Source organism: Phyllostomus hastatus, unplaced genomic scaffold (assembly GCF_019186645.2).
Source record: "Phyllostomus hastatus isolate PE091 unplaced genomic scaffold, TTU_PhHast_1.1 phas_contig_137, whole genome shotgun sequence".
NCBI lineage: Eukaryota > Metazoa > Chordata > Mammalia > Chiroptera > Phyllostomidae > Phyllostomus > Phyllostomus hastatus.
The window spans coordinates 8,122,805-8,146,814 of record NW_025333583.1 but is presented as its reverse complement, the minus strand read 5'-3'; the positions used below and the strand labels follow the sequence as shown (position 1 = coordinate 8,146,814).

The following is a 24,010-nucleotide window of genomic DNA, read 5'->3' as shown; positions in this document are numbered from 1 at the left end:
ACCTAAGAGTAAAGGCCCACTCCAGTGGGCCACACCGTGAAGTCACTGATCCGAGCACAGTCCACAGCTTTATTTCCTCAGAGAGGGCTTTCCCGAGAGGCCCCCTTCCCTCACTGGAGCCAGCACCGCACCCCCAGAACAGGGTGAAACATGCCAGGGGAGGAGGACAGACACGTCTTCCTGCCCTCTGAGTTGCCCTTTGGGAGGGAAGCGGCCACAACTTTGGTCACCATGCCTTAGACAGGTTTGGTGTCTTCGGAGACTTCCTCCTGTCCCCCCTGCTGCAGCTGCCACATGTCAGCATACACCCCACCTCGGGACAACAGAGCCTCATGCCTGCGGCAGGGAGAAAGTGTCAATTAGCTTTACTACAAGAGTCCTCACCACCAGTGGGACAACTGTAATAACATAACCAATAAAATACGTTTAAAAAATAAAAGTCCTCGCCACCAGCCACCAGCTCACAGAGAAGACGGGGCAGGGGGTTGGCAAGGGCTCCTCCAGAAACCCCTGGGACTTCACAGCCGTATCCTGGGCCCACCATGCGGAGGCCCAGCCCTGCCCACTCTGCTACGTCCCTTACCGTCCTCTCTCCACAATGCAGCCATCCTTGATGACGAGGATCTGGTCGGCACCGACCACAGTTGAGAGCCTGAGAAGCCAGAGACCAGTTATGCAGCACGCCACTGGAGGTGGGCCCTGCTGCCCGCTGCACCGGTCGCATACCTGTGTGCCACTACAATGGTGGTGCGGCCGGTGCAGACTTTGGCCAGAGAAGCCTGGATGGCCCGCTCATTAGACGTGTCCAGTGCTGACGTTGCCTGCAGAGAGGGTCTGGGTGTGACTGCCCCTGCCACCCGAATCCCCCGTGGGAGGAGCATGCAAGCTACTGGTTGAGGCCTTGGGAACCACAAAGAACCTTGTTTGTGCTTGAGAACTGTGAGGTGTTTTGTGAAACATGGATCTGGGGTATATCTCTCCCAGGTGGAAAACAGTGCCCAGCAGGAATGGCGTGTGCACAGGCAGGGCAGGGGGGAGGGGCGAAGGCTGCCCAGGGCCCTCACCTCATCCAGCAGAATGATGTCGGGGGCCTTGAGGATGGTGCGGGCAATGGCGACGCGCTGCTTCTCCCCACCACTCAGCTTCAGTCCCCGCTCGCCCACCTGCGTCTCGTACCCTGTGGATATCGCCCACCTCCCAAGTCACACATGATAAACTTGGTTTCTGTGAGCAGATGAGGCAAGGAAGGGACGGAACAGAGGTCAGAGGGAGTAACGGGGCTGAACCAGGCCAGGCAAGCTTACCTTCAGGGAAACCCATAATGGAATCATGGATGCCCGCAGCCTTGGCAGCAGCCTCCACCTCATCGTTCCCAGCCGTGATGCGGCCGTAGCGGATGTTGTTGGCAATGGTGTCATTGAAGAGAACGGTGTCCTGGGGCACAACTCCGATGTGAGACCGGAGGGAGATCTGGGTCACCTGGGGCCAAGAGACCACATGCCTTGGCCTGTGAGATTGATTCCCCGCAGGCCTGGGAGGTAGGATGGGCCGGCGAGAAGCAAATGGGATGGAAGAAAGGCCCTGGGTAAAATTTCTGCCGCCATCACCCCAAATCCCAGCTGTGTGGGCCAATCACTCAACCTCTGTTTCCTAACGATAAGGAGAAAGTCCACCTCCTCTCCCTGCTTCCCAGACTGCCGCGGACCTTTGTGCCCTGGACGGCACTGTACAAATCATTCCTGTGACTCTTGTCCTCGTGTAGGCCAGATGGTGCTAGAAAGGCTGAGGTCTCCTGCCCCGGCTTTTTGCAGAGGTGCATCTCCTCTTCCTGGGTGCTCAGCACTTACATTCATTAACACACAGGACCCTAAATGACAGTTTTCTCCCAAACAACCTCACCTGTGAAATGTCCTGACCATCTATTCGGATGCAGCCAGAGGTGATGTCATAGAAGCGAAACAGCAGACGCAAAACTGTGCTCTTCCCTGCTCCAGACGGGCCCACCTGTGGCATTGGAAACAGGAAAACCATTCCTGGGCCCGCTGGCTTTCAAGGCTTTCTCTCTAAGAGACCACCAATGTCCACATTCACTCCTGTGACCCATCATGACAGGGGCCTCTGACTCCCAGCCTGGGTCACAAGCAACCAGGGGTGCTGGAATAAGGGAAGGTGGAGGAGGCTGTGCCAAGTGGCTGGGTCTCCCCTTACCAGCGCCAGGGTCTGTCCAGGCATCACAGTGAAGGACACATCCTGCAGGGTCTCCCGCCTGCAAGGGACAGTGGGCATGGTCAGCAGGTCTGCTGCACTCCCAGCGCCCCCTTCCAACAGCAGAGCTCCTACTGGGCCCTGACCCTCCCCTGCCTGGGCTCTCTTCCCAAAAGGCAGGGACGAGGGGGCAGGAAGGCAGTGTGTAAGTGGACAGGGGGAAAGGGGGCCTTGGAGTGGCAGGAGGTGAGGGGCTCACCCATCGGCGTAGCTGAAATGCACATTCTCAAACTCAATCCGGCCCCTCTGAAAGCGCAGGGGCCCTGCTCCAGGAAGGTCCTTCACCTGGGAGAGCGCCACCGGTGCACGCAGCAGTCACAGCTCTAGCACTCTCCAGGCACAGGGGACACCATGCAGGCTCCCCCTCCCCAAAACCCCACCCCTCCAGCTTCACTCACTTCTGTCTCCTCCTTCAGCAGGTCGAACATGTTCTCCATGTCAATGAAGTTGGTCTGGATCATCCTGCAATGAGAGTGCTGGTTGGAGCTCTTCTGAAGCGCTGGGAAAACAATGATGAATGCACCTGGCCAGGTGAGGGCCAGGGGTCAGGTTACCTGTAGTAGGTGCCAAACCAGTTGAGGGGCATGTATAGCTGGATGATGTAGGTGCCAAAGAGCACAAAGTCCCCAACCTGTGGAGATCCAGGGAAGAGAACCAAGTCATAATAGGCCTTTGGTGTCACCCTGCCCGCCCCAGGAGCCTGGTGGCCCAGACACAGGCTCCGGGCCCCTCTTCCCTGTCCCCTACACAATCCCCTCACCTGTAGCTTCTGCTCACTGACAAAGTATGCGCAGAGTAATGAGCCAGCGAGCAGCCCAAGTCCAATCACCAGGTTCTGAGTCTGATTTAGCAAAACCAGCGAAGCGCTTGACTTCCACTCCAAACCCTGTGGGAATGGTACAGGAGAGAGGATTGTCACATATGTGCAGACCATCACCAAAGCCGACACTGGGTCCAGGGACCTTCAACCTCACAGCCCAGATTGTACTCCTTTTGGCCCGGGCAGCTCCGTAAGGCCAGGTCGTTGCTCTCAGAAGGCCTCAAACTAGCATCCTCACCTGGTATTTTAAGATGGCCTCTCGATAGCGATCCACTTCATAACCTTCTGCATTGTAGTACTTCACCTGATGAATTCAAAGCACCACTGTTTGACATGGCTGGAGCACTCGGCACCTGGACCGTTGCCTCCAGATCCCCAATCCCTCCTTCCTAATTTTAAACAGCACACCTCGCACCCCCCAGCTCCTCAGCAGCCCCAGAGATCCCAGACACACTCCTCCACGTTTCTGTGTCTCACACCACTGCCACTGAGGTCTCTGTTACCGTCTCAAAGTTTAGCAAAGAGTCCACAGCTCGTGCCCGGGTAGCATTCTCCTGTGTGTTCATAGCACGTCGAAACTTTGTTCTCCACTCAGTGACCATGATGGTCAGGACTAGAGAGTGGAAGGAGGAGAGGAAAGGAGGAGAGATAGAAATATCACTCCCAACAGCAGAGACTGCATGTGTATGTCTGCTACCTACTACTGCTAACCCTGTACTACAGCCCAGAGACCCAGGTTCTTAAGTAAGAATACCCTACGCTCCCTGAGGGAAGGGGCTGTGTCCAAGATATATCTGCAGCCTGTACAAAGCCTTGTGTATGAAAATGCTTTTAGCCTTGGCTGGGAAGTGGATTTTGGCCTTGGTAGGCTCAGTGGATTGAGTGCCGACCTGTGAACCAAAGGGTCACCAGTTCAATTACCAGTCAGGGCACATGCCTGGGTTGTGGGCCAGGTTCCCAGTTGGGGGCACATGAGAGGCAACCACGCATTAATGTTTCTCTCCCTCTCTTTCTCCCTCACTTCCCCTGTCTCTGAAAATAAATAAATAAAATATTTAAAAAAAAAGAAAGAAAGAAAATGCTTTGGGGGAACAAATCAAAGCAAGTTGCATCTGCTACACAGTGAGGATTCTCCTTGACCCGTAACCACAATGGGTGTCTAATGGGACCAGGATGCTCTGGTCCTCCACCCAGGTCGAGTTAAGGTTCCCTTGGCAGAGGAGCAAGCTCGCCACCATGTGGAGGAATAGCAGGGGACTATTCCAAGCCCACTGATCTACAGCATTCCAAACTGAGTCACCCAAGTGGGTCAGGGCTCACGCCCAAGGGAGTCCTTGAAGAGTTCGGGGAGCCGGTTTCACCGATCAGCACTCACTGAGGTAAAGACTCATGCACAGGAACACAATGAGGCCAAACCAGGCGTTGAAGAACATGCTGAAGTAGACGATGCCGATGATGATGTCGGCCAGCGTGGGGAGAACGTTGAATACCAGGTAGCTGGGAGGGGGGTCAAGGGGCAAAGAAAGGTTTAGGGGCTCCAAGCCGGAGTGTCAGTGCAGTGCTTTGTTTTCAGCAGCCACAGACTGCAGTCAAGCTAAATGCCCCTTAAGAGGTGGGCGGCTAAATGACACACAGCACGCCCAAGCCACAAAGCGCTCTGGGCCAGTCCTAATGAAGAAGGAAGATCTGCACGCTTGGCTGAGAATACGGCTCCACACTGTGTTGTTACTAAAGCAACTCTGGGAGTGATTCCTGTATCATGATACCATTTGTTTTGGGAAAAACCCGCACAACACCATTTCAGCTCTGGGAGTCGGCGCACATACACGTAAAAATGCAAAGAAGCAGAACTCATACTAAATGGAGAGGGAACCTCTGGAAAAGTGAGTGGAATTCAAGAGATTTGCTCACAGTTTAAGCTATTAGGACAGAATATGTACATTAATCTTATTAGAAAAGGAAAGAGGGAGGAGGGGCAGTTCCTTGGGCTGGGTCTACACTGACAGCCCCTCCATCCCTGCTTTTCCAGCCCCGCCCTCCCCCACTCCCTCTCCACAGGCCTGGCACCTGAGCAGTCCGGTGACGCTGGATGTGCCCCGGTCCACGATCCGCAGCACTTCCCCTGTGCGGCGCCCCAGGTGCCAGCGCAGTGAGAGCTCATGCAGGTGGGAGAAGAGGCGCAGCTCCACCCTCCGCGATGTGAACTGCTGCACCTTGATCCACAGGAATGTGCGGAGGTTGCTCACGAAGCCTGGGGAGAGCGGGGGGAGGCCTCAGGAGGGCTGAAGGGCCAACTGACATCGGCCTAGCACCCGGATGTGAAAGGTCGGAAAGCACCAAGGGGCCCAGGGCAGCAATGCCTGTGGGAGGCGAACATCAGGAAGAGGAGAAAGGGTCTGCACCAGCCAGGCTGAGAATCCCTCCTACCTGTACTGCCAGTGCCACCCCCCTGGAGGAACTTGAGAAAGACGTAGGTGGTAACAGTCCAGGCCAGGGAGTTCCAAGGTGCCTTCTCAGTCAGCAAGTTCACTATGGAGAAAATGAGTCAAAGCCCACTTATGGCCCCTAGGACTCTCTTCAGAAGAGGCTGCCCCAGGCACCAGCCATAGCTTCTTTCTGACCACCCAGCTCCCGACTCTGTCACCCTACATTAGGGTCCCCCTAGGTGAGGGTCCCCCCACCCACCAGGCTAATGAAGGACCAGGGCATGGAGCTGTCCCTCCTTCTCCCCCTCACCTATGTCCCTATAGAAGATGGGGACCAACAAGTTCAGTCCCCGGTCCAATCCCATGAGCCCCAGGCAGATGACTACGACAAGTTGCAGAGCTGGACTCCCCTGGGGCCACAGGTAACCACTCAGTAGGCGGAGCTTCCTGCCAAGGTCTCGCCAGGTAGACTGTGGTGGCCCCTGTGTCCACTGATCCTAGGGTAGTGAAGCACATAGGAGAGGGGAGCTCGGAAATCAGAAAGAAGTGCACTAGCCAGAAACCGCCTAGGAAAAATGTGTGGGATTATGGGTCCCAGGGGGCTATTAGACATTTTGGACCCATATGTAATCCCTGATGGGGTCAGAAAGGCTGACTCAGCACAATGTGACACTTGGGAAAGAGAGTTTACTATGGTGGGAAAAATGATGGCAGAGGTGAAGGCAGACGCTAAGATTCAGATATCGAGGTGTACCTGGCTCCTCTCTACATCTTGGTCCTCTTCATTGACCTGAAAGGTGTATGACTGGGGACGAAGTCCAGGGGCCCAGAGCCCCAGGACAAAAAGCCCTCCAGAGACCACATACCGCAGCACCCACAGGCTAAACTGAACCTAGAATGAAATGCGGGGAGAGTATCAGACAGGGCCAGATGCTATTGTTACTACTTATAACAGTTAGGGACTGCTATAGGGCACGCATCCAGGTCCATCTCAGGGGCCCAGCAACTAACAAGCTGCAAAAAAAAAAAAAAATCCCCACAATGACTCAGCACAGACACACCCCACCAGCTGGCTATCAGCTTCCAGCCAGTGCCAGCCCCTCCTGTCTTCCCTTTCTTAGAGTCAGCCCTATGCGAAAAGCCAGTATGATCAGCCCCTGCCACCCACGCTTTCCCTCTCCCCATGAGGTCCCTCACCTGCTGGCCCAAGTCTGCCCTTCCCCACCACCATTGTGGGCTGTTCCAAGACACCAGGGCCAAGTTCTCGGCTGCAAACGCCACAGTCCAGAGGAGCAGGAGACCCGGGCTGTGACTGAATTTGATCCAGGCGCCCATTGCTAGCTTCTGCCATGCCTGGCTCCGTTCCACGATGAGCAGCCCCAAGCCACAGGCGCTGGCCAGAGTCCCCAGTATGGAAGCCAGCAGCAGGTAACCTGGCAGTGGGGCCCCCTGGGCAGTGCCCAGTCGACCAACCAGGCAGGCTAGAGGCAATGCCACCTGAAGTGTGGCCAGAAGGAGCTGCAGCCCGTAGGGAGCGACATGAGGGCCGGCCCTCCAGGACAGCACTTCGGCAACATTTGGCCGCTCCCGACGCTTGCAGGGAAGGGCCAGCACCAAGGCCAGAGCCCCCAGGGCCATCAGCATCGAGGGCATGAGCGTGAAGAAGAAGCAGGGACTCAGGCCACCCTTCACCCAGGCTGGCCCCACAGGCCCTTCAGCCTCGCAGTAGTTGCCCACAGTCACCATGGCAGTGCGTGGCCGCAGGCTGAGGCTGCAGGGACTGCGGGACGAAAGAACGAAACCGGCCGCTGGGGAGGGTCACGGACGCTGGGGATGGGGAGTCTCGGGTCATGGAGCCGCGGGGTCCGCTGTCAGGGGTGCACGTGGACTCAGCCACACCGCCCACTCGCTTCGCGCACGCGCCACCACGCACTCACGCAGGGCACGTATGCCGTCTTCTCCCGGCTGCGCCTAGCTCCCGGCTCACGACCCTCTCAGGCAAGTTCCCGGCGACAGGAATGGTCAGTGTCTGACACATGCGCTGTAATTCGCAGCAGCCCAGCCCACCGTGACTGCCTCCAGTCCCTACCCAGGGTCCCCATTGGCCAAATGTCACCGAAGGGGCGGGGCAAGTGGTACACATGGGGAAGGCAAAATAGACCAGCGGAGGCAACTTGGTCACGTGCTGGGAGCGGGAAATCTGACCGCCAGTCTGGCTGGAGACCTTGACCTCCAAGGAGTCACGGATCGGAAATGGGCGTTCTGCTAAACCAGCTAGCTCAGTGTGTCCAAGCCACTGCTGGGCCCACTTTTCTATAGGGCCCGTCCTGGTCCCAAGCCACTTGGAGGGATCACACGCACTTAATTTTTCTGGTTCCCAGAATTGTAGCCGCGCGAAACGACAAAGCCACAACCTGGTCAAAGTCCCTTCTTTATTAAGGGTTATCAAGCTGTACACGGTCCCCACCGCTTTCCGCTGTGAGTTCAGGAAGCTGTGAGCTCCGGAAGGGCAATTCACTGTTCACCCGCAGAACAGAGCTCAGTGAGGGTGGGGCGGAGGGTAAGAGCTGAGTCCCAGCATGCAATGCGGCAGCCCAAAGCCTAGGGTGAGGCCATCCTGTCGCCCCTTTGTCCCCCTCTAGAGGACAGCCGGAGGCAGGCCACAGCTCTCTTGCTGGGAGGTAGACAGACCAGGGCACTCTCCAACCCTGTCCCTTGTGCAGGTGAGGGGGAGGGGGGTGGTACAATAAGCAGTAATGGGGCACAGGAAGGCCTCAGTCTCCCAGGGCCCCATCCGAAAAATTGGACAGGGCAGCAAAAAATTTCCACCCTGCTCCTGCAATTTAGAAAACTTCCCTCTTAGTGTCAAAAGATAGCATGAGAGGAGCTGGGAACTAGGACCTCTGCGCCAACGCAAATCAAACGCTGAAGAGAAGGGGAGCAAGCGAACAGAACCAGAGCAAGCAGCACACATGCCAGTGATGTGCAGGAAGGAGAGGGGTGAGCAGGCTGCAGCACTGGGAGAGAACTGGGGGTGAGGTAAGGGCCACAGCCTGAGCTGCTCATCTTTTCGGGGCCAGGAGAGGGAGGCCGCAGAGGTTGAGGGTTCAGGCCCAACCCCCCATTCCACAGTTGGCACAGGTTCTCCCTGCTTGGCAGCTTCTGTGGTGGGCAGTCCTCTGGAGATTTGCAGGGGTGGATGCAAAGGTGGCAGTACCGGGACTGGGGACCAGTTTCTAGCACCACACTCTGAGCCACGGGGGTTCCTGGGGATGAGCTTGAGTCCTGTGTGCCCTGGTTCCTAGGCCCCCAATTTCTCTTCTAGGGCTGTGGTGAGCCCAGTGTTGGCACCTCCCTTGGCCAGGCACGGACACACAAACACCACACGCGTGGAGCCAGGCAACACTCAGAGAAGCCCTCCATGGCGGGCGGAGGAGATGGCCGGGCAAAAGAGGCCTCCATCCTGGGGCACAGGGACGCTCGTCAGCCTTGTCTATACCTGCAGAGAGAAAAGGGTTAAGGGTTGGTAGTGGAGACCGTCTTCAGCTGTTCACAGAAGCGTGGACATAAAGGAAAAGGAAACCTTGATTCTTGGGGAGGTAAGTGAAGGAGAAATCAAGCCCTGGATTTCAGAGCAGATAGGAAAAAAAGAGGAGTATACTTTGGAGGGGAGGGTGCAGTATCTGTGCTTGAGAGGCCCACCTCTCTTTGCATGAGAAGCCTTGACCTCAGCCTGGAAGTTCCTACTTCTAGCATTTGTTACCAGGCCCCAGAGTCCTTACCTTGTGCACCTGAGGGGGAAGCTCATCCTCCGAGCCCTCCTCTGGCACGGGCTCTGGGTGCCTTGACACTGACTGTCCATCTTCAGCCCACCCTCCAAGCGGTAGCCGGGAGAGGTGAGAGGGAGCCCTGGGCACTGTGCCAGGATCTAGAGACACAAATAAACACACTCTTAGAATGAATACAAACAGGAATGAGGACAAGGGTTCTAGGGCTTCCCTGGGTGATGGTAGGGAGGAGTTATTCTCCTTGGCCTGGTTCCTCTGACCTTTCTTTCCCAAGAGGCCCCAAAAGAACCACCCTTCCCTGAAGGTTGTGTCCTCCTGTACGCCCACTGGATACCTGTGATGCCCCCGTAGCGTTTCTGGAAGCCCCCTTGCAGGGCAGTGGTCTCAGGTGCTCCAGGCCGGGGTGCAGCACAGGGATAGCTGGCAGAGCGGGGGATAGGTTGGGGGGCTCGGGCCCCCTCTGCCCCCTCTTCAGGGGCACTCTCCCCACTCTCATCACTTTCCCGGCGGTGCCACACGTGCCGCTCCGGTTCAGCCTGAGCCTGCTGCTTGTGGAGCTGAGAAGTGGGGTGCTCATTATTTGGGACGGAAGGATAATCTGTCTGAAACAGCTGCTTCCCACCATGGTGTCAGCCACTTCCTACTTACACCACCTCACCAAGAGTCACTGACCCAGAGTACCTATTGTGCTAGTAGTGCGTAACGTGCACTTGATGTTTCACGGGTTGACTTCTTAGCAGACCCCTGACTGAACCGCTGCACTGGTCATAGTAGCACTCATTGTACGTGGGCATTTGATTCAAGAACAAACTGCACATCTAAGTGCCACGCACTCTTTTAGGTGCTGGGTGTATAGCAGGGAAAAACAGACAGAGATCCCAGGCCTTGTGGGGCCAATACACCAGGGAGGGAGAAGGGCAGACAATAAACAAATAAATAAGGAAAAAATACAGTATGTCAGATGGTGCTAAATACTATGGAGGAAAAGATAGCAGGGAGATTCAGAGGGGTAAACAATGGAGGCTTTTACTCAAGGTGGCCGGAGACGGTTTCATGGAAAAGGTAAGTGCAGAGACCCGAATACGGAGGGAACCATATGGTATCTCAGGGAAGGGGGTCCTTGCAGGGGAAACCACAGTGTGTAAAGGCCCTGGATGAGAATAAGCTTGGCTGAAAGGCTAGTAAGAAGAGGGTGTATGCTGGAATGGAGATTACAGAGCAGGTAAATGACAAGAGCAGGGATTTGAATCTACATATTGCTTCTCCATGTCTAAAACCCTCTATTTTTTTTCCACCATAACAAGGACCCAGCTTTGTCCTCTATTCCAGGGGTCCTCAACCCCCGGGCCGTGGGCTGGTACCGTCTGTGAGCTGTTAGGAACTGGGCTGCACCGCAGGAAGTGAGTAGCCTGCAGCAGGCAAGCGAGCAAAGCTTCACCTTCATTACCACCTGAACTCTGCCTCCTGTCTACCATCCCCCCGCCCCCATCTGTGGAAAAATTGTCTTCCATGAAACCGGCCCCCGGTGCCGAAAAGGTCGGGGACAGCTGCTCTAGTCTATTTTCCAACTGCCGCCTTGGTTCTATGGCCCTACGCCTTGCTGCCCACTCACCTGGTGCATGTAGAGGGCGTGCAGGCTCATCTCAGTGGATGCGTATTCTGACAGCACCAGGCTCTGCAGCTGTCCTTCCCACACGCTGCTCCCGGAGCTGGCTGTCCTGGCGTCTACCCTGTCCCCCCCAGCACACACATACGGCAGTCAACCACATTTCTGAGACACGAGTTGCTAGGTGCTGTACTGCCATGCCCTCCCATCTTGGCCCACCTCTACTCACCCCGAACCTGTCATGGTGCTAGTAGCCCGGCCGGTGGGAACCTGACCAGGCTGCAGAGGGGAGAAGGAGCGCAGGGCAGAGGCGACTTCAGCTCTGTGCCTGGAACCTTGGAGGTCTCTGGGCAGTGAGGGTCCCCGGCAGGACGAGCCAGCTACCACATTGGCAATAAGGCTCAGTGGCTATGAAAGAGAGGGGCAAGTAGAATTCTCAGGGCAGGAGGGAGACCTCTGGGCCCCCCACTATTCTGCACTCAGGACCCAATGGCACAGACTGAACAGACAGAAGGAAAACTATAGGCTGGGCCCTTCCACCCCATGCCTAGTCCTCAACTCCAGTTCCTGGAGTCCACTCGGCCCATCTGCTCCCAGTCCCCAGGAACACACCTCAGACTCAGATTGTAAGGACTGGATGGATGTAAAGAGGGCATTTTCAGGAAGAAGACCCCCTTGGGCAAGGCCCGCAGCTGCTCCGTCCCGCTGAACCTGTTCCTTGAGGAAACCCAGGAAGGCTGTGCTCTCACGTGGCGGCTGCCAGCCAGGGTTGGTGATGGCAAAGTGCATGAGTGACAGCTCTGTCTTCCCATCCTCGGCTTGTTGGTACACGGAGGCCTCGGTCTGACCAGCAGATAACCACTGCACAAGGGAGGCTACAGTGAGGACGGTCCGCTCATAGGAACCCTTTTGTGCTTTTCCTGCTGGGGAGAGGCTCTGCCCCCCGAGGACAGAGACAGCAGCACACTGCTCTGTCTTGTCCAGGGGCCCTGGTTCCTACCCTAGGAGTGGCCACATGCTGGGCTAATTGCTTGGTTTGTGCTTTTCTCAAGGGAGCTTCTTGGCCAAGGGTTCCAGTTTAGGGCTAAAATCCAGCCCAGGCTCCTGTTTATCAGGCAGTGTGTGCCCTGGTACAGGGCTGTCCTTTTGTGATGTGTTGGCTTAGAAGGGTGCCTTCTCACAGTTTGCCAACACCACCTCTCGCCACCTGCCCCCTTCCTCTCCCGGTACCTGGGGATGCCCATGCTGGCGAACATCCATCTGGGCAAAGGAGCAGGTATCTCCAACACCGACGACCTCCACGGTGAAATTACGGAAGAAGTCTATAATCTCCAGGGCCCGCGGACGCAGGCAGAAGATGAGAATGAGGGGTGTGACAATGGGGCTGAGTAACTCCTCCAAGATGAACACCTGAAAGGGAGGGGACCAAGGTCACGACAGCAGGAGGGACCCCAGCCCTCACCACCGAGCTCCCAGCCAGCTTCTAGCAGGCCCTAACTCCAACTCCACTCACTGCCTTGTACTGGAAGAGCTGGGCAAACTCGTCCCGGGTCTGCGAGCGGTGGGCATTACCCTGCCAGTGGTCAGGCATGTAGTGGATGTGAGCGAGGATCACGCGGAGCAGCTGCTCGGGGCAGAACACCATGTGCTGGTCCGGGATAAAGGATCTATGGGATCGGGGTTATGGTGAGAGGTCAGCCTTGCCAGAGAACGCTAGTCGGCTTGCTCCCACCTGCTACCCTGCCCACCTGCACACGGTCACAGTGACCCCCAGGAGTGTAACGGTGGTGAGGACGTGTTCCACGGCTAACACATCTTCGTCATAGATGGTGAGGGCAATAAGCACGGCCAGGATGGAACCAGCAAAGAAGGCACCATTCTTGGCCAGCAGTGTCAGCAGAGGTGACAAGAAGCAATTCATGTACTTGGAGGCGGGCTTGTAGCCACGGTTCAGGCGGGACTGCAGCTCATGCTCCAGCTCGTTGAAGTGGCGGAGGTAGCAGCGGCCATAGAGTGACCAGCAGCGTGCTCCCAGGGCCCCTGGCTCCCGCTTCAGCACCTCAGCGTAGCTGAAGAAGGCGTAGAGGATCTGCCAGATGAGGATGAGGGGGCACAGCAGGAAGTTGGCAATGCCAATCCACAGGATGCGGTTGCTGAGGCGCTGGGCCAGCTCTAGCCGTTGCCCCCCACGCTTGTACTCAGCCTTGAGGCTCCATTCATTGAGAAACAGAGAGCCAGGTCCCCAGAAGAGGATGAGCTCGAAGTTGTACTTGAGGCCACGGGTGAAGAAGACAACTTCCCCGAGGCCGGGCAGGCGGAAGCGCAGGGGCAGGAGGGATTTGTTCACCAGCGCCACCATGTAGTTCTGGAAACGGAGGATGCGGTGGTAGATGTCCAGCTCTGTCAGCTCACGCTTGTGGATGCAGATCTGGTGCTCTTTCTGGGTCTGCACAATCCGGGCCTGCACTTCCTGCCACGTGCAGTATGGAAGGGCTGACTGTGGGGTGGGGAAGAGACGAGGTAAGGAAGGTGGGGCAGTTGGCCTGACCCCTTGCCCTGCATTAGCTGGGAGGGTCGGGTGTCCTATGCTTAGCTGAGTGATACTCCCTGACCTGCCAGTGACGGCCGAGGATGCCCGATGCTTGGGAACACGCCCCGCCCTTCCCAAGCTGTAGGAGATGGCCTGGGCTGTGGTGCTAACTGCCTGACTTCCCAGTCTCACCATGGGGATGCGCAGAGCATGCAGGTAGAAGGAGTGGATCTCCCAGTAGCAGCAAATGTTATAGATGAACTTGATAAGCCGGTGGACCCAGAAGACACCAGCAATGACCAGGATGGTGATGAGGGAGCCATTTTCCTGAATCCTGGTGGAGGAAAGAAAGGAGAAAGAGGGGTGCCTTTAAGGAGTCTTGGCAGACATACTGCTCTGCTGGAGGATCCAGTGAGGCTGAGCCCAAGCCCAAGTCTGTGTTCTAAGGTATGTGTTACTGCCTCACATTCCACTCCATTCCCCGCCTGCTAGCAGAACTATAGGCTCTGATGCCCTCTGAACGGTGGTGGCCCTTACCTGGCACTACAGACTTGGGCAGGCAAAAAGGCATCTGGCAGAGTGACCTTGACGGGCTCGGTAGGGTGGAGACTGTGGTTCACCATCTTGTTGGCAAATAGGATGTCATAGTCCACACAGCTGACCAGAAAGGTGGTGAAGGCAACCACAAAGAGGAACTGCCTGGGGAGTTGGGAAGAGGCGTACAGCCCGAGAGTCAGCGAGGTGCCCGTGAAATAACGTAGGAAAGAGAGAAGTCTGGAAGCAGCAGGAACACGATTATGGAATAGCCTCTGGGGAATGGAAGGGCTGGAGAACTCCCAGCAGGCTACCTCTACTGCTTAGCTCCACAAACAAGCTCCTATTTTTTTCCTTCTTAGCCTCAGGCCCTACAGAATCAGTCTGCTTCCCCACCTCAGCGTAATCTCTGCCACAGCTTACAGGACTCTCTCAAAAGTCTTGTGATTGTTGTCTCTGGATCCTGGTCCCTGCTTTCCTTCTGATCTGGTGGATACTGGGGAGGGAAGGGAAGGTTTCCTAATCCCTTCCTCTTTGGCAAGGCCATAGGGCTCCTTCCTCTTAGAAGGCTCTCTGCCCAGCAGCAGGCCTAAGGTGCAGCCAAGGCAGAAAAGACATGTTTCTCAAGTGGGTGGCATCTCTGAATGAGCCATGCCCATCACACTGGAGCTCTGAGGAAATGATCGAGTCTGAGTTATCTTCATGGAAGAGACAGAACTTGGAAAGTTTTCCTCATATGGAAGATAAAAAAAAGGTGAAGGTTGTAAATTTTGGTGCCATTCCCAGTCCCTGAACTACAAAGGTCTGCTGAATATTGAGCCCAGGACTGAGAGGCAGGTAGGGCCAAGGCTGAGGTCAAAGAGAGGAAAAACTGAGATGTATTCCGTCACCAAATCATCCATCCCTTTTTATACTTACATGAGCTCAAAGATCTCCCCGATGAGCATGCAAGTGAAGCCATTCTTCTGGTGTAGATTATAAACGTGTAATTCTTAAGAAAAAGTGGTTGGTAGAGATAGCAATGAAGAGCACAGCCTTTGGTGTCTCAAACCTGAGCTTAAGTCCTAGCTCTAGGACTTTCTAGCCACGTGACTTTGCCCAAGTACTTAATCTCTTTAAGCTTCCCTCTGTAGTGGTGGGTTGGGAATAATAGCACCTAAGTCAAAGGATTATTAGGTCTAAGACAATGCATGTAAAGTATTTCACACAGAGGTGACACAGAAGGAGTCAAAAGACATTATTATGGTTATTAGAATCCCATCAAAATGGAGGATCACCCTTGGAGAGTTTCCTTATAAATTAACACCACAAAGTGAAAGGAACATAGCTCTTGGTAAACATGAGCCATCACTATCTACAATGACCATTACTTCCTCATTTCCTTTTAGCCTCAAGAGTTCCATCCCTCTTCCAGGGACTGTAGTCAAGCCCACCCAAATTTCCCAACTGGGGCCCTGCTCAGAGATGGGCTAAAGGTCCCAGAGCTCCAACACAGAGACACAAAGGATATTCGAGAGAAGAAGAGGTCAAGGTTTTCGATGTGGTGCCAAGGTGCTGTGTGTGCAAGAGCAGAGATGTCAGAGCCCTGAAGGAACACCAGCCCCTTGCTCCCGCAGTGTTCCTCCAGCAACCCTCCCCCGTGCCCCAGCTCTGGCTGTCATGGCCAAGGACTCACACTTGCTCCCCTCAGGGACGTGCACCAATGGGTCCTCCTCTCCTGGGGGCGAATCGCTGTAGGAGGCCTCCAGGCGCTGGTATTCCGTGTCAAACTGCGCCATCACCACCGCCCCCTATCCACCTTATCCACCTGTCAGGAACAGGGAAGAAAGGACCTTGGGTCAGCCCCTGGTGCTGCTCATCTGCTGCCCTGCCTCCTAAATCAAGAGTGAGAAAGAATCTTTGGTCCCTACTACCAGTCTTCTTGGCTCAAAGACAGAGGAGGAGGAGGAATGAAAGGAGGGCAGCAAGCTCAGGGCTTGGGAGACCAATGAGATCAGTCATTCCTAGAGCCTTTACACTCAGCCAAAAGGCTGAGAAGCAGTTCTTTCTTGGAGCCTTTACTGAGTGTCTGTTGGGGCCTTACTGGCCTGAAGCCAGACTCTGCCCCTTTGGGTGGGGGCTGTTTCATCTTCTATTAGTGGAGAGAAGCAACCCTCCACCTGCCTTCCTGGAGAACCTGGTCTCCCAAGAAACTGGATGTTTGGAAGCGCTTTGCAAACAAAAGTTTGAAAAATAAGCACATGGCCTTACCAGCTCCATGGACAGTGTCTGCTCTACTCCAGCCCTTGATGCCCTCGCTCTGCAGCTGCTAGAAGAGAAGGTGTCAGGCCCCAGAGTAGGGAGTGGGGACAGAAAAAAACCCAACCTTCCCAGGCACCCACCCACCCACCCCTCCTCCCCAACTAAGAGGAGGCCAAACATGGGGTAGGGGGCATCGTTCCAGCCTAGGGTTATGCATTTTCCCATTTCCTCCGGTAGTTCTGTACAGGGCCACCCACTCAACTCAAGAAGAGGCTCACTGGAAAGCTGTGAAGACTGAGCCGGTACAGGTCTGAGGTGGGAAGGCCCCTCTGAACTGTTTCTCCATTGCTCCACCTCAGCCTCAGAAATCAGGCCAACAGAGTCCACAAAGCGCGAAACCCAAAACCCAAGGTGAGAGTCATTTCCGAAGAAGCCCTTCCTGGTCGACCCCTTCCCCTGCGTCCCTAGCACCGAAGGGCCAGCGGGCAGGCACAGCTCCTGGATGGGAATTCCTGACACAGATCCAGGGCAAACTGTGTGTTCCGTTAAGACCACGAAGCCAGGCATGGTCTGGGTGGCACTCACCCAGTCCCGAAGCCCTGGAGCCATGGAGCCCCGGAGTCCCGGAGCCCTGGAGCCCAGCCCAGCCTGGCCCGGTGGGATTCCCCGGGTTAGCAAGAAAACAGGGTCCAAAGGAGCTGACCAAACCCTCGGAGCTCACCACTCACCAGGGCAATGTGAACCCAGGGCCCATGGAACCCCGGCCGGCCCCGCCTGGGCTCAAGGGTTCCTGCAGATGTTGGAGGAAGGAGCCAGTCCGACAGCCGGCCCCCAGGTGGACTGGGTTGCTTCCCCACAGCCAGCAGCCACTACCCGAGCCCAGGGCGCCCCAGGGTCGCCCGTCACCAGGCCAAGGGCTCGGTTCCCTACAGCGGACAACCTTGTGCGCGGGCCCGCTGCCCGCGCGCGCCCCTGCCGGCGCGCCCCCGCTATCAAAACATTCCGGCTGCGCGCCTGCGCCCCGCCCGCGGCGCCCCTACCCCCGTTACCCGCCGCGAGCTCACTTAGGTCTCCGCGGACACCCTTGATCAGGTCGGCCCGAGCCCTGAGACAACCAGTAACCGGTCTCGCGTTTCACCTCAGGAATCGTGACCCGGGTGATTCCAGGGGCTCCGACGGCTCCGTTGGGCTCGACCTGATCCCGAGAGCTAGGCCCGGCGTCTGCCACTCACTGTCACCGCAGCCAGCCTGCCCAATGAGCGCGGGGGGCGGAGACACAGCGGCCAATTCTTGGCCTAGGGGACGGGACTAAGGGCTGGAGGCGGGTCTTGAGACGTCAGAGGACCAATAGGGAGCTCGACGTGGGGCGGGGCCCCTGTGTGGGCGCTACCGTTTGTCCTCTTCGCTGCTCCGTAGTGACGAGATTGCACTGGTGTTGCAGGAATCCGGGTTTAGAACTGAGGATTCTGCGGTGCGGCTCAGCTGCCGGGGGACCGGTGGTGCAACCTCTGAGGGCTGGGAGGAGTACACGTGGATTAGTCATTGCTGGAGCTTGTCGCGCGGTTAACGAAGAGCGGTCGATTAGGAACCTCACTGATTTTATCTCTGTTGAACTCGATTTGAAAGCTGGATGATCCCTCATGTCACTCTTGAGTGGTCCGAGACTGTGGGTTTTGAGAAAGCCGGCTGAGGTTACGTGTCTCCCGATACCTGGGTGAGGGCGGAGGTGCCTTGCTGCGCGTTGGAGACCGCGGCGGGTGGGGGGAGGTCTGTTTTTTTCCTTCTGCTCAGCCATGTCGCCGGCTCCAGCTGCAGCCCAGGCTCCTATGTCGGTCTCCCTGTTTGATCTCAACGTGGATGCCCCGGTCCTTCGGGGCCTGAGCCTGGTGACACACCCTCCTGGGGAGACTCTGGCCCAGGCTCTGCGGACTTCCTGCCCAGGTATCCGGGAAGATTTGGGGTGGACCCACGAGGAACATGACAGGGCTCTTTGCAGCTTATTTTGCTTCTCCAGAGAATACATCCAGTTTGGTATTCCTGGCTTAGGAGCTCTTGTTGACATCTCTTTCCAAGGGATAAATTTTATCTTAAATTCATTCAATCTCTATGTTGTTTCTAGTACAGGCCCCTGAATTTATCTCCAAATAAGTCTCTTGCCATTGTTTATGTCTTGTCTTATTAACACCACTGCCTGCAAAAACACTTCAAAATTCCTAGGTATTTTTCCAAAATTCCTATAGTCCAAGTTTAACTGGATTCCAATCAAATGATTCCTTCATGCTGATATGACACTACATTATTTGATTTTGTACAATTTCCGTTTGTCTCTGGCTATGTTTTTTTTAACCTTTTTTTAAAACAAACTGCACACTGTAATTGGAAATGTAAGCTAAAAAATTGGTATTGGGGGAAGTGATTTTTGCTCGATTAAAAATAACCTTACCAAAATATATTTTCTGCAAGATTATCTAAATCTCTTTGGTGAAATACAATGCTTGATTTATAGTCATGTTGCACATCTTTTCAGAAGTGTATTTATTGTATAAAGTGGTTATTGTGGCATTTATGTCATGATTACTAGACTGTAAATTCCTTGAAAGCAAGGATATGCCATCTCTTTATTTTGTATCCTCCTCTGCTTTATATATTAGACACTTGATATAATTCCAGGTACTATGGATTCGGGCTCCCTTTCCACCTGTAATTGCCCTTCCCTTATTTAGGTTCAGAGGAGAGAGCAAGCCCAGAAAGAAAACCACTCCAGGGTCCTCTGGATATTTCAGGGAAGTTACTTTGCTCAACCTGTGACCAGACCTTCCAGAACCACCAGGAACAGGTAAAAGCTGCCAGGTACAGAACTAAAGGGTGGAAACAAAAGTAAAATGGTGGGTGAGGAGAGGTAGGTATTTGATATGTCTTTAATGAATAAAGATCCATTTTTTTCAAAAGCTCCTCACCCCAAGGGTAGGTTTATTGATTTTAGAGAGAGAGGAAGGGAGAGAGAGAAACATCGATTGGTTACTTCCTATACATGCCCCAGCTGGGTATGGAACCCTCAGCCTAGGTAGGTGCCCTGACCAGGGATGGAACTCACAATGGAACAGCGCTCCAACCAACTGAGCCACCTGGCCGGGACTAAAGGTCCATGTTTTGAATAAGGCAATTAGTGTAACCTGGTCATACTTCCTGGCATTGTTACTGGTCTCGGGTAGCATAAAAGGCTAGGCTGGGCCATATTTCCATATTCTGCTTCCCTCATTGATTCCTACCAGAGGGAACATTATAAGCTTGACTGGCATCGGTTTAACCTAAAGCAACGTCTCAAGGACAAGCCTCTTCTGTCTGCCCTGGACTTTGAAAAGCGGAGCTCCGCAGGTGATGGCTGGTGGGAGACCTTTGTGGGAGACCTTTGTGGGAGTAGGACATAGGGGTGGGAGAAGACCCTCGTTTAGGAGCTCGTGGGAAGCTGAAAGTTGGAGCACCGAACTTGGGTGTCTTATGTTTCAGGAGATCTTTCCAGCATCTCAGGATCAGAAGACTCAGACTCAGCCAGTGAGGAGGACTTGCGGATACTACAAGAGGAGAAGCCTGATTTTGAGAAGTCTAACCAATCCCGAGGCTCCCGCTCCCATCGGGTTCTTTTCCAAAACGCCCAGGGCCAGTTTCTTTATGCCTATCGCTGTGTCCTAGGCCCTCGCCAGGCAAGTGACAGCACAGGTTGTATGGTTAATTCCAACCTTTGGTACACTCAGCCTCAACTCTTCGCTTAGCTCAGTCCATTTCTCACTTCTTCCCCTCCTTCCTGTTGGGTGTGAGTATTGAGCTTGACATCACAGTCTTGGATTGAGCGGCCTGGGTCTTGGAAGGGTCAAGTATAATGGAATCAAGTTTGGAAACAGACCAACCTGGGTTTAGATTATGGTTCCACCACTTGATCTTGACTACCTCTACCAGCCTCCTTATTTGTAAAGTGGAGACAAGCCTCAGGGTGGTTGTATTAAATGAGATGTTGCTTGTGAAGCAGTTAGCACAGGCACTTGGTTTCATACTGTCAATTAATGTGACAGATGTTTGTCCTGCTCCTCTGTTGTCAGGTGCCCCCGGAGGAGCCAGAACTGCTACTACAGAACCTGCAAAGTGGAGGTCCTAGACACTGTGTGGTACTCATGGCTGCGGCCGGGCACTTTGCTGGTGCCATTTACCAAGGGTGAGAGGGTGCTGGGTGGAGTTATGGACGGAGTGGATCCTGCTCAGCTGGGAGTGCCAGGTTTCCGGTACTGAGTCTTTGTTGTCTGCAGAAGAGACGTGGTGGCACACAAGACCTTTCACCGCTACACAGTACGGGCCAAGCGCGGCACAGCCCAAGGACTTCGTGACGCCCGGGGCGGGGCTTGTCGCTCTGCAGGAGCGAACCTGAGGCGCTACAATGAAGCCACCTTATATAAGGTAAGTTAGGCATCTAAGATCTGGTGGTCCGCTAATGCACATTTTCAATTCATTAAATGTTACAGTAAAATGGTTGAATCTTGTAACTTCCAGTCTTTGTTATTTCTGGGTAGACAAAGGTAGAATAGGATGGATCCCCAGGAATCTTAGTCCTTTCCTTCTTTCTGTGTTCATTTCTACCTTTTACTTCCTATACTTGGGGCCATTTTTTGGTTGGAGATTTAAAGGTAACAAGTGAAAAGATACAGGACTGAGTTGCTCTGTTCTCTAGGACGTTCGTGACCTGCTGGCAGAGCCAGGCTGGGCTAAGGCGCTGGGGGAGGCTGGGACAGTATTGCTGCGCGCCCCCCGCTCTGGCCGGTCCTTGTTCTTCGGAGGCCAAGGGGCACCCCTGCAACGGGGGGATCCCCGGCTTTGGGATATCCCCCTCGCTACCCGCAGACCCACCTTCAAAGAACTACAGCGTGTGCTCCATAAGCTGACCACCTTGCACATCCACGGTGAGCCTTTGATCCTGACCCCCAGACTCCCTAGACCTTCCTGTACCTTCTAACCCAAAGCTCGGGCTCTCATTTCTGCATCCAGATGATTTCCTAGCTCTCAGACTGCAGCCCAATCACAGCTTCGTTGAGAAAAGACCTGGGCTGGCTTCTCCTCAGCTAAACTGGAGCAACGTCTTTTGTTTTATGGCAGGAGAAGACCCCCGGGAGACAGTCAGGTTGGCCTCGCCTCAGACACACTGGAAGACAACGAGAGAGAGGAAGAAGGCTACCAAGGAAGAAAACAAGGTCCCCAGTGATGAAAATGAGGCGCTGGGGCAGAACGAGGACTCTCCCGAACAGGGTTTGAACACCATCTGTCAACTCTCAAGTGTCTATCTGGGCGTCTGTCCTGGAAATGCAATAGCAAACCCCCTGCTCTCACTGTCCGGTTCACAGATGAGCCCTTACGCAACATTCACACGGGTCTGATTATAGTATGGGATATGGGGTAGAAGTTACTGAGACGTGTTTAGTGACCTTTCCAAATCCCCTGTTACTGCTCTTGTTCCTTGATATATTATTAGTACTCAGAAAAGTCTTAACATGAAGTTGATTTTCTAGCCCTTGGATCGTAGGCCTTATTGGATGCTAAGGACTGCTTCCCTGGCTGCACTCTTGGCCTGCATAGCTGTCACTGCTCCTATGCTTTCCTCTGTGTGCACTATCCTAAGGCTGCTCATGGGCGAGTCTAGGGACCTTGGTCTCTGCCTAGCTCCTTCTGGACTTGCCCTCGTTTGGGCTGAGACCCTCATTTCTTCACGGGATACAAATGGATTTAGCTCTTGATGTGCTACTTTATCTTGGCTGACAATACAAATAATTTTATTTCAAAGTGACCTGTATTATCTCTGTATGTACATTCTTATGCACCTGGGGCAGCCCCTACCCTTCCACCCTCTGCTTTTTCTTCAGATGGATGTAACATGTCAAGTTTTTCCCTAGGTTCAGGGTCAGAGGGAGAAGATGGCTTCCAGGTGGAGTTGGAGCTAGTAGAGTCGACAATTGGGACCCTGGATCTTCGTGAGTGTGAAATATTGCCGAAGCGGAGGAGGAGAAAAAGGAATAAGAGGGAGAAAAGCCGAGACCTGGAGACTGGAGCACACGTGACTCTCCCCCAGCAACCTCGAGAAGAGGTCTTCTCACAGCCAGCTAGAGCACATGCAGCCCCTTTGGAGCCTTCCCTGGATGAGGACAAGGTCCCTGGTCATTCAGAGCTCTGGGACATGCTTCTCGCTGCTTGCCGAGCTGGAGATGTTGGGATGCTGCAAATCTGGCTAGCTGCCAGCCCCATAGACCCCGAAGTTCTGTCTCTGCTCAGTGCCCCCTTGGGCTCCGGTGGCTTCACCCTCCTGCATGCAGCAGCCGCAGCTGGGAGAGGTTCAGTGGTTCGCCTGCTGCTGGAGGCAGGTGCTGACCCCACCGTTCAGTAAGTATGGGTCCCCACGCTGAGCCCTTCATATAGAGAGGATGATCTGAGGGCTAATGTTGGCATTGGCTACTTGACAGTATTCCCCTTGGTCTTGTTATGGGGTGTTTGGAGATGCACAAGGCAAGCTGAACCCGTTTGGGGTTTTCACACCGAGGGACTCCCGGACCCGGCCACCATATACCGTCGCAGCTGACAGATCAACACGGAATGAGTTCCGAAGGTTTATGGAGAAGCATCCAGATGCTTATGATTACGGCAAGGCTCAGGTCAGCTGGGAAAGGAAGAAGCAGCAGAGTGGGAAGGCATCATAGATCCTGGCTGAATCTTTTCTACTTTCTTACTGTTTTACCGAGGGTAGTTTGTATAGGCCTTACCTCATACTTTCCCGGAAATCCTCCAGGTGCCGGGGCCACTGACACCAGAAATGGAGGCGCGGCAGGCTCTGCGGAAAAGGGAGCAGAAGGCAGCCCGACGGCAGCGGGAGGAGCAGCAGCGGGAGCGGCGGGAGCAGGAGGAGCGGGAACAGGAGGAGCAGCGGCGATTTGCCTCTCTGAGCGACAGGGAGAAGGTGAGGCCGCAGGTCCTCTCTTCCGCAGCGAGACTTCCTTGGAGGTGTAATCCTTTCCAGCGTGCAGCTGTCACTGTAGGGTACGCTGTCCACCCTTGGAGGCTTGTCCTTAACACAACTTCTCTTCCCCTTAGAGAGCTCTGGCTGCCGAGCGCCGACTAGCTGCCCAGTTGGGAGCCCCCGCCCCCCAGATCCCTGATTCTGCAATCGCCAATGCCCAGTATGTGGAGAGGCGGGAGTGATGGGTGGACCATAATGTTGGGGCAAGTCGAATGAGTGCTTACGTAGAGAGCTTGTTGAAGGGATTTGAGGAGTTCTTTGAACCTTTGGAGTGAAAACAGAAATGGCAAGAGGGACGGGGAGAACTTGAATTGGAGAGTTCCTGGGGTACCTGTCCATCTGTTTTTCTTCCTCTGTTCAGACGCTGCTGGAGTTGTGGGACCTCCCTCCAAGGTCTCATTCCCTTTCACTACCTTGACTTCTCCTTCTGCTCCACACGCTGCCTGCAGGAGCACCGCGGCCGGGCGGGGAAGCCCTCCTCCTGACCTCTCACGGCTCCACCTGGGGTCAGCGCTACACCCTGAGAGGGCACATTCACACTGGTCCTAGGCTTCTTCTTCCCCGAGAAACCAGAGTATTTGGAAGATTAGGGTGAGAGACACTCAGGAGCCAGGGCAAAGATGGCCACAGAGGTGTGTGGAGCTGGTACTGTCTCTGGAACTTTAATTACAATAAAGTTTTTGGTAAGGGAACTGCACTTGTTCAGTTCTGGTGGCCTTTGGTTCTTTTTGGCCACTGTGGCCAGCGCCAAGGAA

General features: G+C 54.7%; 3 protein-coding genes across 10 annotated transcripts; 1 reads left to right on the top strand and 2 right to left on the bottom strand.

Moving 5' to 3' along the window:
* Nucleotides 1–36: 36 nt before the first annotated feature.
* Nucleotides 37–7,550, bottom strand: ABCB6 (ATP binding cassette subfamily B member 6 (Langereis blood group)). The gene is made up of 19 exons (XM_045854266.1): nt 6,709–7,550; nt 6,266–6,403; nt 5,822–6,008; nt 5,513–5,614; nt 5,153–5,336; nt 4,461–4,582; nt 3,589–3,698; nt 3,324–3,389; nt 3,026–3,151; nt 2,820–2,896; nt 2,664–2,727; nt 2,465–2,550; nt 2,209–2,266; nt 1,900–2,004; nt 1,305–1,479; nt 1,065–1,177; nt 727–821; nt 584–652; nt 37–336 (listed from the first exon to the last, which is right to left on the bottom strand). Exons 1-19 carry the CDS (start codon nt 7,255–7,257, stop codon nt 237–239), a joined length of 2,526 nt encoding a protein of 841 aa, XP_045710222.1. The 5' UTR covers nt 7,258–7,550; the 3' UTR covers nt 37–236.
* Nucleotides 7,551–7,929: 379 nt separating this feature from the next.
* ATG9A (autophagy related 9A) lies at nt 7,930–17,442 on the bottom strand. 7 transcript variants are annotated; one of them, XM_045854504.1, is made up of 16 exons: nt 17,275–17,442; nt 16,220–16,277; nt 15,645–15,776; nt 15,480–15,523; nt 14,888–14,952; nt 13,973–14,134; nt 13,628–13,769; nt 12,654–13,402; nt 12,419–12,572; nt 12,136–12,315; nt 11,518–11,766; nt 11,135–11,313; nt 10,912–11,029; nt 9,634–9,856; nt 9,294–9,439; nt 7,930–9,010 (listed from the first exon to the last, which is right to left on the bottom strand). In XM_045854504.1, exons 3-16 carry the CDS (start codon nt 15,745–15,747, stop codon nt 9,005–9,007), a joined length of 2,520 nt encoding a protein of 839 aa, XP_045710460.1. In that variant the 5' UTR covers nt 15,748–15,776; nt 16,220–16,277; nt 17,275–17,442; the 3' UTR covers nt 7,930–9,004. The 7 variants fall into 7 exon arrangements, with proteins under 7 accessions (XP_045710460.1, XP_045710471.1, XP_045710475.1 ...); XM_045854515.1 differs by having other exon boundaries at nt 16,220–16,274; XM_045854519.1 differs by having other exon boundaries at nt 17,349–17,433.
* A 182-nt stretch (nt 17,443–17,624) lies between these two features.
* Nucleotides 17,625–23,947, top strand: ANKZF1 (ankyrin repeat and zinc finger peptidyl tRNA hydrolase 1). Of its 2 annotated transcripts, XM_045852469.1 has the most exons (14): nt 17,626–17,924; nt 18,020–18,151; nt 18,934–19,046; nt 19,483–19,585; nt 19,718–19,911; nt 20,305–20,417; nt 20,509–20,656; nt 20,928–21,156; nt 21,350–21,499; nt 22,141–22,624; nt 22,782–22,893; nt 23,028–23,195; nt 23,330–23,415; nt 23,617–23,947. In XM_045852469.1, the coding sequence occupies exons 2-14, from the start codon at nt 18,037–18,039 to the stop codon at nt 23,738–23,740; spliced, it is 2,139 nt and encodes a 712-aa protein (XP_045708425.1). In that variant the 5' UTR covers nt 17,626–17,924; nt 18,020–18,036; the 3' UTR covers nt 23,741–23,947. The 2 variants fall into 2 exon arrangements, with proteins under 2 accessions (XP_045708415.1, XP_045708425.1); XM_045852459.1 differs by having other exon boundaries at nt 17,625–18,151.
* Nucleotides 23,948–24,010: the final 63 nt, after the last annotated feature.

Bases quoted from the DNA above. Each gene is read 5' to 3' on its own strand.
- ANKZF1 (XM_045852459.1), top strand. From the start codon at position 18,004: ATGTCGCCGGCTCCAGCTGCAGCCCAGGCTCCTATGTCGGTCTCCCTG. The intron at 22,625-22,781 runs GTAAGTATGGGT...TTTCACACCGAG, and splicing joins GGTGCTGACCCCACCGTTCA to GGACTCCCGGACCCGGCCAC. The intron at 23,416-23,616 runs GTATGTGGAGAG...TCCTCTGTTCAG, and splicing joins TCTGCAATCGCCAATGCCCA to ACGCTGCTGGAGTTGTGGGA.
- ATG9A (XM_045854504.1), bottom strand. From the start codon at position 15,747: ATGGCGCAGTTTGACACGGAATACCAGCGCCTGGAGGCCTCCTACAGC. The intron at 13,403-13,627 runs GTGAGACTGGGA...CCCACCCCACAG, and splicing joins ATGCTCTGCGCATCCCCATG to TCAGCCCTTCCATACTGCAC. The intron at 11,030-11,134 runs GTGAGTAGAGGT...TGGGGGGGACAG, and splicing joins AGCACCATGACAGGTTCGGG to GGTAGACGCCAGGACAGCCA.
- ABCB6 (XM_045854266.1), bottom strand. From the start codon at position 7,257: ATGGTGACTGTGGGCAACTACTGCGAGGCTGAAGGGCCTGTGGGGCCA. The intron at 2,897-3,025 runs GTGAGGGGATTG...GGATCTCCACAG, and splicing joins TCAGTGAGCAGAAGCTACAG to GTTGGGGACTTTGTGCTCTT. The intron at 2,005-2,208 runs GTAAGGGGAGAC...CCAATGCCACAG, and splicing joins CTGGACAGACCCTGGCGCTG to GTGGGCCCGTCTGGAGCAGG.